General features: G+C 42.2%; 1 protein-coding gene across 2 annotated transcripts in view; it reads left to right on the top strand.

Moving 5' to 3' along the window:
• Nucleotides 1-5,699: 5,699 nt before the first annotated feature.
• Nucleotides 5,700-14,421, top strand: part of adamts10 (ADAM metallopeptidase with thrombospondin type 1 motif, 10) — a 56,086-nt gene continuing 47,364 nt past the window's right edge. The window contains exons 1-2 of one of the 2 annotated variants that reach the window (XM_022201537.2): nucleotides 5,700-5,836; nucleotides 12,236-12,626. In XM_022201537.2, coding sequence (XP_022057229.1) covers nucleotides 12,524-12,626 — 103 coding nt within the window. In that variant the 5' untranslated portion in view covers nucleotides 5,700-5,836; nucleotides 12,236-12,523. Of the gene's footprint in view, nucleotides 5,837-12,211; nucleotides 12,627-14,421 lie in introns of both variants that reach the window. The other variant, XM_051947543.1, reaches the window with a different exon arrangement.

Raw genomic sequence — 14,421 nt, 5'->3', positions numbered from 1 at the left:
GTTAGACGCAATGAAACACACACACACACACACACACACACACGCAAACACACAAACCCACATTACACACCAATAACGGCAAACTCATACACAAGGTAATAAAGTCAGTTTGACTGCCACCTATGAAGATCTCCTTTGAGCTCTTTAAATCTCCACTAAGATATAAAGAAATGTGAAATAAGCGTTCGACATTGTGGAAAATTAGCTTTATTAGCTTTGATGTTCAGAATCAGATGAGAAGTTTGTCGACTCACGCTATAGCTAGGATGTACTTAGCTTAGCACAATGACTGGAAACAGGAAAACAGTTAGCTTAGCTTTGCCCAGAGCTAACATAATCCACCTTTCAGCCCCTCTAAAGCCAAATTTGACACATTGTTGTGTCAAACATTCCTACAAAACGCGTAAAATGACTGGAGTTACAACAATAAATCAATTTGTTTTCAGCTATTGAGTTATTTGACAACTATTTCATTTTGTAATTGATTAATCTGTTCAAAGTATTTAAAAAAAAGAATATAAAAGTCAAAATTCTCTGATTACAGCTTCTTTAAGTTTCTGGTTTCTTTCCTCTTCTCTGATTGTAAATGTAATATCTTTGGGTTGTAGACAAAACAGGATGTTAGGGCTTTAGGAAACACTAGACAACATTTATTACCACTTTCTGGCATTTTATAGACCAACCAAGTAATTAAGAACATATTTGTAAGTGGCAGGACTGGTAGTGGGTTTACAGTTAGATGCAGAGTTATTCATTTTTACTGGTGGTTGGGTTATATTTTACCTTTCATTAGGTTTTCCTCTGTTTTTAGTGTAGTGTTACGCTCACTTGCTTCATATTTAAAGAACCAGGATAACATTTGTGCTTATTTTCTTTCTTGTAAGGAGTGGTCGAAAATTAGATGAGAAGATTCATATCATGTTCATATTTGAATGGAGGTTTCTAAGCTTCGCTGGGACACAGCTAACCTTGCTCTGTATACAGTCAGATAATTTGTCTCCCAGCATTCATTTTCTAGGAAGCAGAAGCTCAATAAATGGGGAAATAGATAACTTTACTGCAAATATGAAGCTACAGAGAGGTGATGTCTAGCTTAGCTTAGCATAAAGCCTAAAGACACCAGGAAACAACTAGCGTCGCTCTTTGCAAATGAACTGAAATCTCTCTTCAAAGCGCTATCATTAGGCATAATATGGGGTATATAGTTTGTTTAAGGTGAGTAGTTCAACAAATTTGGACATACAATTAAAACTGTCACCACTACCATCCCTACACAGTAAATATGAAGCTACAGGTTTCATAGGTTGGCATAGCATAACGATCAGACATGGAAACAGCTAGTCTGATTCATCCATCCTCTATACACCGCTTTATCCTCACTAGGGTCGCGGGGGGTGCTGGAGCCTATCCCAGCTGACTCGGGCGAAGGCAGGGGACACCCTGGACAGGTCGCCAGTCTGTCGCAGGGCTACATACATAGACGAACAGTCACACTCACATTCACACCTACGGGCAATTTAGAGTTATCAATTAACCTCAGCATGTTTTTGGACTGTGGGAGGAAGCCGGAGTACCCGGAGAAAACCCACGCATGCACAGGGAGAACATGCAAACTCCATGCAGAAAGATCCCAGGCCCACCCCAGGATTCGAACCAGGGATCTTCTTGCTGCAAGGCGAAAGTGCTAACCATTAGTCCACTGAGCAGCCTAGTCTGATTCAGTCAAAACATAACAAAAATTGCCCTCCAGCATCTCAAAGCTCATTAATTAACAAATGATATCTCATTTATTTAATTTCTACAAAACAAAGGTGTAAAAACATTAATTTATTGCTTTGTAGGAGGTTTCTTGGCTCTGAGCAGTTGCAAGGCAACAGCTGGAAACTTCAGGTAGTTACTGCTCCCAACCAAGAAACAGGTCAGGACCCCATCAAAAAAGATGAATTAATGTAAGTCTTGGATGTGTTAGGCTCGCTTTTGAAACTACTAAATAGTGGAATGCTAGTTGTTTAACTCTGTTAAACGTCTTTGAGCTAAGCTAGGATGCTAGCTAGCTTTAGCCTTAAACTTTGTGTACGTTAACAGTTAGCTTAAGAGGGAAATTACTAGTATTTTCTCACTAAAAATGTCGAACATTTGCTTCAAAGTGCATGTCAAGCAATTTTATATGCATTTGTTTGTGTGTGTGTGTGTGTGTGTGTGTGTGTGTGCGTGGGGGGATGTCTGTGTTTCTATGTGTTGTTATGTAAACTAGCTACTAACTTCATACAGAATAATCATTATGACACATACAGGCATCTATTCTCCAGCATCTGTGCATTAATACCCACAGTACTGAAGCAATGACAGGGATAGTAACCCTCCGACCCCCACAGCCCACACACACATGAACACACATGAACACACACCACCCCCACTTCGCCGGCTGCAGCTGCTTCCTTGGAGTCGCAGATCTGGCAGTCAGTCAGCAGGATCCTGCAGAGTCAAGTTATCGAAAAGCAGGCAAAACAAACCCATAGAGCAAAATGTCTTCCTGCAAAATAAGAGCACGAACATTTGGGTTATGTGGTGTCTAGAATGATTGATCTTTAATGGGTCTGCAATGCATCTCCATTTAAAAATACTTCCAACTAATCTATTCAGGTTTTCTTCAGGGCATTAAAAAGCATTGATAGTCATTAAGGAGATTTTGCTAAAATTAAGGCCTTAAATGGCATTAAAAATCATTAAATGTGATTCTCAATGGCATTAAAAATTCTTTCTGAAGTTTTCAAGAAAAATATTTGACAATAATAATATATGATTATAGACTGCAATTCATCACATATGTGCACCTGCGTAAACATGCTGAAGCAATTGCCAAAAACTGCATGTTTTTAAAGTGGCCGGCAGGCTGGACCAGGTCGAGGATAGCTGGGAAATGGGGAAATGCAAATACCAGCAAAAATAAAATGGCTAGAAAACACGGATTTCAGAGAATAACTACAGACTGCTGGTCATGGGTGGTTATCGGATTCAGGAATAGTGAAATGTAGGGACAGTTTTCATATAAAAATTATCTTTTACAAAAAACAAACCCATGTATTTTGTTGAGTTTGCGGTTGTGGCATTAATTTTTTTTTACAGTACAGCATTAAAATGGCATTAAAAAGCATTAAATTTATGATTTCTGCAGAAACCCTGTCTATCATCAGGTTGCTGCCATCCAACTCTAACTACCAAATTCAAGTGTCACAAGTACATAAGTGACTTGTTTGAACTGATGCTAAAGTCATAGAAACTATTGCAAGAATGAACCTGAAAAGAGGGATTTTTGTGTTTAAAGTCAGAATCCTTACAAGAGGGCATTCGAAAAAACTGTCTCTTGGAAATATTTAGAAATCACAAGAAAACGAATTATTGTCGTTGTCATGCTTTGAATGATGTTGCAATACTGAAATATTACTGTGTGTTTTGTATTTACAGTTCAAGCATCAGTAAGAAAACTGCTGTCATATCCTAAAATTCCTCCATAAAGTAGTAAAATCTCTGGGATTCACCTCTTTAATCTTTAATGAAAGAAAAGATTTGTAAAATCTCAATTTTGTATCAATTAAAACACTGCAATCACTAAATTAGATTGTAGTTTGAGCACCATATGAATACTGTGAGTTCAATCAAGAGGAAACAAAAACTGAACAAACCAAATTGATGTATGAAAAGACAAAAAAAATTAGCAACAATTGTAGTCTAAAAGAACAATAAGGTCTATTGCATTGGGCTGCAAAATACACAATAACTGTTAGGGTTGTTACAGGCTGAAGTGTACTTCATTTATTCATTTATACAGTCTGTTATTAAACTCATTTTACAATATGTATATGAGGGCCTCATTTTCATTGGGGCTGAGCACGTAAATCAAAGATGCAGACAAAACTAAGAAACTTAGATAACAGTACTACACTACAAGGCAAAGCTAGTACACTAACAAAACAGCAATTAATGAGCGCATGACAAACCAGTCAACTAAAACATGAACAGCTGGAAGTAAAATAAGATGAAATTAAAATCATGAATTCCAGGAAGGATAAAACTGAGTTCAGCTTTAGATTGTTCTGCAGGTTGTTCCAGGTACATCATGAGTAAAACTGGATTTATGAGCTCAGTAGAAGAAAGCCAGCACCTATAATCCAATCATTGAAGAGTGTATGTAAAGCTCAACATTAAGGCCCGGTCACACTGCCCGAACTTTGCTGGAGCGTTCCTTGAACGGTAGGGAGGGGGGGCCGAATTTCGACAACGCTCGTCACCGCGCACAAAATGGGAAAAAAATCGAAAACACGGATGTTGGTTTAGCGGTGCACCGCTGAAGCCGGCGTTGCTTTAGCGGTAGCGAGCGTTGGTTTAGCGGTGACGCGAGCGTTGGTATAGCGGCGTTCTGCGCATGCGGGCATTGGCTTGGCGGGGGTATAAAGTTGGTTTAGCGGCATACCGCTTGTGACTACGGAGCTGAACAGATCGTTTTGATACAAGTTCTGATAGATTTTTGATAGAAGTCAATAGTTGAAGATCCTCATTCCTCAGCTCCACCATCAGCTTGTCATACAGTCCATGTTCAGGCCTTCTCAGTATCCACTGTCTGACCCACACAACTCTGTCTCTCCTTCTTCTCTCTCTTCTCCTTCTGTCAACAGCTTGTTGCAATCTGAGGAGGTTCTGATTCTGCTGCTGGACTAGTGCACCAATCATAGCAAGTCTCTCAGCATCCATGGTGATACAGTTTTACTGTAACTTTGAGCAAATTCGATATAGATGAGGTCTGAACTCAACGGCAGCTCGATTCCAAATGAGCTCCTGGTCCATTTCTCCCCATATTTATAGCCAAATTCTGGTCCCGCTCCGACACCTCTATACCAACGCCAAACCAAAGTTCATCGCTGCCATGGATCGCTGCTTCAACGCCCGACACCGTTCCAGCAACCCCGTGTCCGCTCGTAAAACGCTTACAACCGCTCCACCGAAGTTTGTGCAACGTTTAATCGCTGCCCGGGCAACGCTGGCGAAGCAGCGGTGGTCCAGCATTCAAGATTTCTGCGTTGGCCTAGAGGACCCAAGCGTCCACGAACTTGCGTCTAGCGGTGCCAAACCTTGACTGGGCGTTGGTGGAGCAGGGGTGAACTTTGCCGTGGGGGAAAATTGCTCCCTCCTCACCGCTCGCAATATTTTATGCAGCTCAAAACTTTCGGAGCGGTAGGAGGGCCCCTCCAGAAACATCAGCGGTGGCCGAGCGTATACGGCGTTGCTTTAACGGGGGCCAACTTCTGTTAAACGGTGGTGAACGCTTACGAGCGGTGATGAATTTTTTTCACCGCTCCAGGAACACTCCAGCAAAGTTCGGGCGGTGTGACCGGGCCTTTAAAAGACAGTAATGAGGTAATGCAAGGGGGTAAAAAACAAAAAGTCCAGTGCCTGTCACGCCCTACAGAAAATGAAGGCCATCCAAACTTGACATACAGCTCAAGTCATGAACTCTATATTTAACAGTGTCCAGAGGTTTAAGAGTCATGATTGAGATGAACTGATAAAACATACATAAGGTTCCTATTTGAGACATGTCTCTAATCCAGACTATAAACCAGTACCATTTTGTAAATGAAGGCCCTTTTATTTTGAAAGTGTATCCGTCTGTGCTTCGCTTCCATCTCGGGGAACTTGGCATGAGTCTGCAGCTCTCTGGTTGTGAAGTGGAAGAAGTTGAGTCTCCTCAGTCCACCGCCGGCGCCGCCTCCTCCTCGCTTCGCTGCAGAGGACAGAGGACAGACTCACAGCGGACACTGCTACAAGGGGACACGGCAAGGTAGGTGAGCCAGCCCGGACACTCTCTCTGAGTTTTCATGCACAGCTCTGAAAGTAAACGAGCCCTTGACATGATGCTGGAAGGAGGCTGTTGTCAATTCTTGAACGCTCCTTCCTGCACAGATACTCCTGCAGGGACTCTGAATGCCGCCTTACTTAATCTTCCAGTCAGTCATTGTTGTGTCAGTAGATCATGAGATGCACCTCTGTGGGTTTATCATTGTCATATGTGAATGCATTGTTCCTAAAATCTCCACCACTGGACTGCTGTTGTCCTCTGGAGCTGCTACTTGTGGCGGAGGTCTGCTCCTGGGCTGATGACAGGGCTGTCAGTGTAAGTGTGTGGAGATGATGTGGCTGTCAGCAGACATCAGGAACAAGAGTGAAGGCTGGCATTGTGTCCTATACCAGCTGGGGGAGCAGCTTGTTGAGTGCAAAAGACAGCAGTAATTCTGCAACAGGTTACTGAAGATATTATGCAATTATCACAGGAAACGTTTAAACCCTGCTGTATATAACATCTTGTACGAATTACAGTCATAAAAGCCTAATTTTTAGACTTACAGATGTGCAGTAATTAGCTGAATGACATGTAGACACATGTATGACTGTGTTCCCTCACTGAACAGCAGAAATGATTGATGAGTCATTACATTTGCTGCTTTTGCAGAAGTCTGCAGGTGTCTGCATGTATTGTTCTTAATCTTTTTTGTCCAATGTTTATTTTTTTGTGTGTTTTTCATATCTATACATGATGTTCTGATTCTGTTTGGCTACATTTAGATGGAGATTATATTTGTGATGTGGGTTTGTAGTTTGCAAATGATGCCGGTAGACATTTCCTGGGTATATTCTCTCAGGTTTCCAACTGTTTACTCCTCTCATACATCAACTTAATGTGCTGCTTTTTGTGCCAATCTAAAAATCCATCAATGTCTGTGTTAATCTCATTGGGATCATATTTTGGTACCTGATGCCAACTGAATTTCATTTAAACCGAACTGACCACATCGAGTCCTACCTGTTTGTCAAATTAGATTTGTGCATCTCTCATTGTGCACATCTTCTCCCAACCTAGAAATTCACAGCACTGCATCCAAGCTCTGTTTGTGACGTAAAAGAAGAGTTGAAATAAATACTTAACTGGCAACAACTGTCAAAATCATTTTTCGAGCAGTAATCCCAAACAGGCATGATGCTCAAATGTTTGGATTTGCTTGTCTTGTTTGTCTTATGTGACAGTGGAATTAGTATTTTTGGTGTTTTCCGGCTGTCAGCTGCTCCAAAGCAGATAAAACTGCACAAAAAATGAGTAAGATGAAAGAGAGAAGGAGAAAAGCTTCCACTACCATGTGTGCTGTTCCCAGTGCTGTTGGCTGACTCACTTTGTGTCGAGTCAGCTCTCTCTCTCTCACTAAATATTGTTTCAGACTGGAGAGGCACATTTTGAGAGTGAGGGGAGCACATCCGAGGTTCTCCGGCCTGTTTATGTTCCCACTTTTCATCTGCACGCTGTTTATTTGGGGAAATTGAGAAAGGAATGCCTGCCTCTTTCTCTTTCTGTCTTCGTACCAGACGGAGAGTTTAGTCTGAGATGTATCCCCCGGTCCTTTCTCTCACCTGTTCAGGGTTACGTGTGGAGATCTGCTCCAATCTACGCTTCTCTCTTTTCCAATGAGGGAACAATTGCTGCTGAGACAGGCTGAAAATGCTGCGTCTGACTTGTGACATTGGTCTTACGAGCCATTTGATCTCACTGCCTCATGGCCTTATTAGAAAAGAGAAGCCGCACTGCCAGTTTAATGAAATAATAAACTGAACCTAAAGCTGCTTCATGAGCTACTCCCTGATCAAAGTGCAGACAGCGTACGTGTGTGAGAGAGAGGGAAGGAGGGGGGAGACTTGAAGCTAAGCTGAGGGACACTTAGCATCTGTTCGCTCCACACAGACTTTAGTTTGAGCCGGTCATATGGCTTTGATTAGTGTGCTAGTTTTCGGATAGCTCCACTCTCCCTGGCAACACTTACAGACAAGGACAGCATAGTGAGCTCCAGTATTTAAAAAAGAATAACATTCACTGTACATCCCTTACACCGCATAAAAAGTCAGTCATCACTGGTAGATGACAAGATGAAAAAAAGACTTGTCAAAATGGTCTTGCGTCCACTGGCTTGATTACTTTGCAAATTTGGCCCACTCTTAAATTCTCACCTAATTATGCTGAGCAGTCCAACTTTTCTCTCTCTTGTTAACAACGGCCCCCTTTCTTTTCCTCACTTTCTTCTTTCTTCTTTGCAAATTGTGATAGCATTGGAAGTTGTGTGGCCTGTCTGCAGCTCGGACCACTTTCCTCCTTGGCCGTGATTGCGGCTATATGCTCAATATTCGTGGCTCATCCAAGCAAAACACCGAGCAGAGAGTTGAGAGTCGGTGTATGTGCTCACTTGGCCTGCTGACAAACATAAGTTTTTTATTTCGCAGAAGTGATACAGCCCAGGGGGAAAGTTTTGCACAACAGACCTCAGGAAGATGTACAACGCCATCACCTCTGCGAGACAGCTCGCTCTTAATTTGGCTGTATTTCTGCGGGGTTTGCAATGGAGTAATAATTTACCAGGAAAGCTGTGCAAGGCGGTGCATGCGTGTTGAAGGCTGTCCACGGATCTTTCTAAGCAGCTTTACTTAAAAAGTACCAAGGGACAGCACTGGGGGGTCCTTTCTCTCCCTCTTTTTCTGGTTTAAATAAACAAGCAGAGAGTTAGTGGTAATGAAAAGCACTTGATATCAAGCTGCAAGTTTAATAACCCCACAATAAATTGAGAGCGGGAGCAGAAGAAGTAATGAAAATGAAAGGGAGTTTGGCTTGTGCAGGAAATGACTGGGAGAAAGCCTGAGGGAGGGGAAGAGAGAAAGACTTTTAGTTGTTCCACATATGAGGGAAGCTGCAATAGTACAAAGACCCCTCAGTGTTTTTAAAGCGAGCTCTCCTTTTACTGTACCTGCCCATTGCTGTTTGAAACGAAGCGAGGGGCACATTAGGACCTTCAGCTCATTCCTCCACACTCAGTTTGGGGCATTAACACTCAAGAATGGTTCTCCCAGCTGGCTTGCATAGCTTACACTCTGCTGTCTCTCGCTCATTCCCCTCGGGTTTTGCACTTGTTTTTTTTCCTCCTTTTTGCAGGAGGCACCTTGTTCCCCCTGCTCTCGTCACCAAAAGGTTTCCCATCTGCCTCCGATTACCTTTGGCTGCAGTTGGTTAGCCGCCAGCCATCTGGGCCAGTGTGGCGTCTCCGCTCGCTCTTCTCTCCCCAGACGGCTCTGAGGGAGGGATGGAGGGTTGGTGGGAGGGGTGGAGGGTTGGTGGGAGGGTGGGCTGGGACGAGAGTGAACTGGGTGGGCAGACTTTACTGGAGGATAGCAAGAGTTGGGTTTTAGCTGACACTGCAATCTGTATCCAGGAAACTCAAGTCAAGGAGAAGAGCACCCTTGAAAATGTGACTCCTGATCCTGGCTCTGGTCTGTTTTTGTAATGGGCACTGTGGGTCTGAGGAAGTCATTTTCCGTTGTTATTATAAAGCACACTTGCTCTATGTTGGTCACAAAGTAAAAAACGAACTCAAAGGGGAGCAGTGCTCAATTAAAAAGGAACTCAGGGTTTATTTATAACACAGGACAGCCTAATTAGTAGAGTGGAGAATGAACCAAATTCCCTTCGCCAAGATTTAAATTTGTGATCCCTGGCTGGCTAAACTGTCTCCAAATGAGCACCATGCGGGTGCTGCCTCACAGTCTTTGTAGACTTTACATTCAGCAGTTTAAGTTCAGTTCTGTTAGTATGAAACAGTAATTATCATCTGCTAATTGCAAAAAATTGGTAATGTGCAACACTATGCAGATGATATACAACTATGTGTCCTTTATTATTTCTTGCAATGCTGCAATTAAAGGCCCTTTATGGGTTCTGTTGAGTGCTACTGGATTCGTAGCTGTAAAGCCTTTTGTCACTAGATTTAAGCTGAATCAGAGAAATGTGATTGTGAGGAATTTGTCATGAGCATACCTGAGTCTCAGACTGAACTTGGGCTGATTGATTTTGTGGCATTATTATGTAAAGCTTTAGTGAAATTTTTACTGTGTAATTGATCTGAAACATATGATGGATCATTGCCACATCAATCAAAATATTAACTCTTCTATACTCTAATGCAAGGATTGGAATTAGAATATATAACTTGCTTGCAACAAAGTGGCATATGGGATAGAACAAAAGACGGGACTGTGTCTAGTTAGATAAATAATGTAATATTCATAATAGAATAAAGTAATAAAATAAACTAATGAGAGCATGGTAATAACTTTCTGTAAACAATCTGACAGTGACACATGTATGTCATTCATGGTTCAAAAGCAGCATCTCACTATTGCACATTCTGCAATCGAATTGCACAAACTTACTATCATGAAAACAGACACGCTATATAATATGTATCCTGAACTGCAGCCTTTGCAATTTGCTAATTGCATTGCTTCAAAGTGCGATTTTGATTTCAAGTCAATTAATTGTTTAGCACTAAACTGAAACACAGACTGTAAGTAAAGATGGGCGAAAATAGGTATTTTAAGAGCACTTTGGAAGTTGGGTGTCCAGTCATTGTCATCTTGGCAGTGGCTGACTCCTCCTAACTCCAGGCTAATCTAAAAATGAACTAGACGAGCCCTCAGTAGAGGGCAGAACCACACCCTCTACTGGTGAAAACCCTGTCCTCCCTATAACAAATGATGCAATATGTATCAATTTTGATCATGGTACGTATCTCCCTTCCTACTTGATCTGCTGACCTGTAACTCCACAACTGAGCAGGGGACCTTAGACTGATCTTCAGTGCCAAGTTTGATTATCCTGACTTCAGCACTTGCAGAGATACTGGAACGGACATAGCCACATACATACATACATGCATACTTACCCAGCCAGCCAGATACCGCACCGAATGCAGTAACCCCGCTGACGTTCGTCAGGCGTGGTTAACAAAGATGTGGAACGTGAATGTCTGGGCCATGGACTGTCTTGTGACAGTACACACCTGTCACTAGAAGGTGCTACATCCTTAAATATTCAATACATAAAGCCCCTTAATATATATTAACCCGATGAGCTTTGTAGAAATGAGCTCAATGTACAGTCATCATAAATGAGAAAATCTGCTGTAGTGACCAAAAGAATTTTTTGTACCAGTCTGTGAACATGTTTATTTCTGTTGTAAAGTTGGACATTTTAACATGGGGTTCTGTGGGGATTGGCTCACTTTTGGAGCAACCTCAAATGGCCTTTTGAGGAACTGTGGTTTTTGGCTCTTCAGTGATGGCTTCATTTTTCAGCCCCAAAGTTTGACCTTTTAAATGAACTGTTGATGGTCAGATGCAATGTGGGAACTGTAGGCACCATGTTTCGACAAGCAGAGGAAATCGTTTGTTGTGCAATACAGTTTGGTCATGTTAGCTGATAAGCAGCAAGAAATTCTGGGAGAGAAACAGTAAACCAAGATTGAGATAATTTATAGAGAAAATCATCACGTAGTTTGTCTGTCCTAGAGCCCTGTAGAGAAGATTTTACAGCTGTTAGATACTTTAGTGTGTATCTTGGTAACAAAAATCTCAGGGATCTATATGAAGATTGCTTGTTTTTATTATGTGCTTAAAAGTTACTACATTATCTGTCGATCACGCTGTGTCTGTATATTTATTACAGTACTCCTTGGCTCAGATGTAAACAAGCTTCATATAGACACTCATTCCATCAGTCTGCTACACAGGACACTGGCCAATTAGTAAGCTGCACAGTCAGGCAGCCAGCCAGCAAATCACTCAGCCGTACAACCAACCACCAGAGTCAGCCAGCGTAGCGGTGATGGCAGCCTGCTGCTCCTCTCAAATTGGCTCATTTTACCCCCAGACCCTCTGACATAATACCCACTTCAAGCCCTGTTTGGGCATTAAGCACAGCTTTTTTGAAGATCAATGGCTTCCTTTGTGTTTGAACTCTTTCCGGTGGGCGGGCAGCTTAAAGTGCGGGCCCTCAGGGGCCCCAGGTTGGGACTTACTGTTGTCTCTGGTCATCAGAGTGAAAGACAGGGTGCATGCCCCTCGCCAAAGCCAAGATTGATTATCTGAAGAAACAATACGGGACTGGGCGGTCCTTGAATTTGAACTGGGTAGATTGGTCTTGTTAGACTGGGAACTGCATGGGTCAATGGGATCTCATGCTCTCGCTCTGTCTGTGTTTCACTATGTCTCCCTTGTTCCTCCCTCCTATTTTAGCCTAAATCCGTCTCTCCCCTCCCTTTCACTCCCTTTCCTGGCTGTCCTCCTGTAGTTACTGAGAGTTTCTCTTCTACAGGGCAGCAGAAAGAAGCGTAAACCCACCGCTGCTGTTGCACCCCTTGAGAGATCCATCCAGGTGCTTTCAGCTTCTATGAGGACTTCTCCAGGATCCATCACCACTCGCTGACCGACACACTGAAGGTGCTGCTGACTCCCGGATCTTCCCTCAGCCATGGCCCAACAGAGCGCTGAGCTGTCCCACTGCTAGGCATCGGGGCATCCGAGAGGGCAGGAGACATGTTGGGACAGAGGCCCGGGGACCACTGCACTGAATTCTGTTACTATAGCAACTACTGTAGTAACCATGGAAATGCTATGGAGGACTGGTCTGGTCTGCACTGTCATTGTGGTCATGGTTGTCACCGAGGTCGCCGGAGGTCACAGACATGAGTTTTCTCAGTCGCAAGGTGAGATGACCCTGAATGTGAACCAGAACATGAGCTGTAGCCAGTATCACACAAAAAAATCTAAGGATTCTTGTTTCTGATCCATTTCAGATAAGCCAGAGTGAATAAAATAGTCAGTGGCGGTATATATAATTCTATATTTGAATGTCAAAATATTTGGTCAAATAGTAAAATTCTTGGACAGGCAACTGAAAAACTGTCTTTACCTATAACTAGTAAAATAAATATAGGGATAGGTGTCTGTTTTAGCTAATTCAGCAAATTATTCACAAATAAACCAAGTGAAATTAAAATGCCATAAGAAAATAATCATGTTTAGTGTTAAGTAACATTGCCCAAAACATTCTAATCCACCTAAGATGTAAAGGTACCATGATGATGATTACTGTCATCAGACAGTCAATACTGTAGTACTATTTTGCACTAGACCGTCATTTGAGGCTTCATACATCCGTGCATCCTGAAGAAGGCCACAGTGTAGAGTAACATTTCAGACATTTTAAGGCAGGATGGATTACTTTCATGGAAAAAAAAATATGCGGCACTGTTTTTCAGAAACTGGATTTTAGGATTCATCAATAACTGGAGACGGACATTAATGCTGGTAGAAAACACATTGCTTGTAGCTTCTGGTGTACCTTCAATGACCATGTGTTTGTCAGTACTGGAACATGGAGGAAACAAGTCTGATCTGATGAATCATGTTGTTTTTTGCATAATGTGGACTGCTGAGGGGTGTGTGCATTGTTTACCTGGGCAGATGGCAGCAGGATGCACTATGGGAGGCAGGCGAAGCAGAGAGGGCAGTGTGATGTTGTGGGAAAGTTCTGCTTGGAAACCTTGTATTTATGCAGATGTTACTTTGACATGTGTCATCTACTGGAATGATACTGCAGACCATGTACACGTGTTTATGCCAGTGGTATTTCCTGATGGCAGTGTCCTCTCTCAGCAGTATGAGGCTCACTGCCATTGTACAAACATTGTTTAGGGATGATTTGAGGAACATGACCAAGAGTTCAAGGTGCTGAAATTGGCTTTGACATTCCTCAGATCGCAATCTGATAGAGTGAGATCCATTGATGCCCAACTTTCAGGACCTAAAGGACCTGCTGTTACTGCTGTTGGTGCTACAGGATATCTATTGGCCTGATGTAGTCTGTGTCTGTGCCCAAGCTGTTCAGGTGCTATAAGGCTGATCTACGCAATATTAGACAGCTGGTTTTAATGTTATGGCTGCTTGGCTTTGCTGTTTGAATCATACCTACCCAGACAAAAATGTATTTGCTAATCAGAGCTGTTTACATCTGGTTTATTAAAAGTTGTATCTACAGTTTTTTTCTAGTTTTGTAGTTATGGTTTCATAAAGTATAGTTATTATAGAATCATATGTGCACCTTAGCACCAAACAACAGAGCAGTGTTCAACTGGTGTCATATCCTAATGGTGAGCTTTATTTCTGGTAATGCAAGTTTGTTTTGTTTTTTGGCATCATAGTGCTAGTTTAAGGACTGTCAGAGACTGATGTTTCAATTAGATACACTCTTAACAGCACAGACCATATTCCTTTTTAAATAGTGGGAAAACATTATCGGTTTATTGTCTGTGATCCCTGCTTCTGTGGGTTGCTTTAATGATTTTCTGTCTTTGAGAGCAGGGTTACATTAATGTATTTTATGGTCAACGTGCCCAGAGTGAAATCTGTTTTTCATTTCGGTACAGAAAAAAAAAACAGACTTCCCATACTTTCCAAGCTTACAAATTCAAAATAAATAGTTTTCCAAAAGTTTGACTA

This window comes from Acanthochromis polyacanthus, chromosome 4, assembly GCF_021347895.1.
Source record: "Acanthochromis polyacanthus isolate Apoly-LR-REF ecotype Palm Island chromosome 4, KAUST_Apoly_ChrSc, whole genome shotgun sequence".
Taxonomy (NCBI): Eukaryota; Metazoa; Chordata; class Actinopteri; family Pomacentridae; genus Acanthochromis; species Acanthochromis polyacanthus.
Note: the sequence above shows the minus strand (reverse complement) of the source record. Positions and strands in the feature narration are given on the sequence as shown.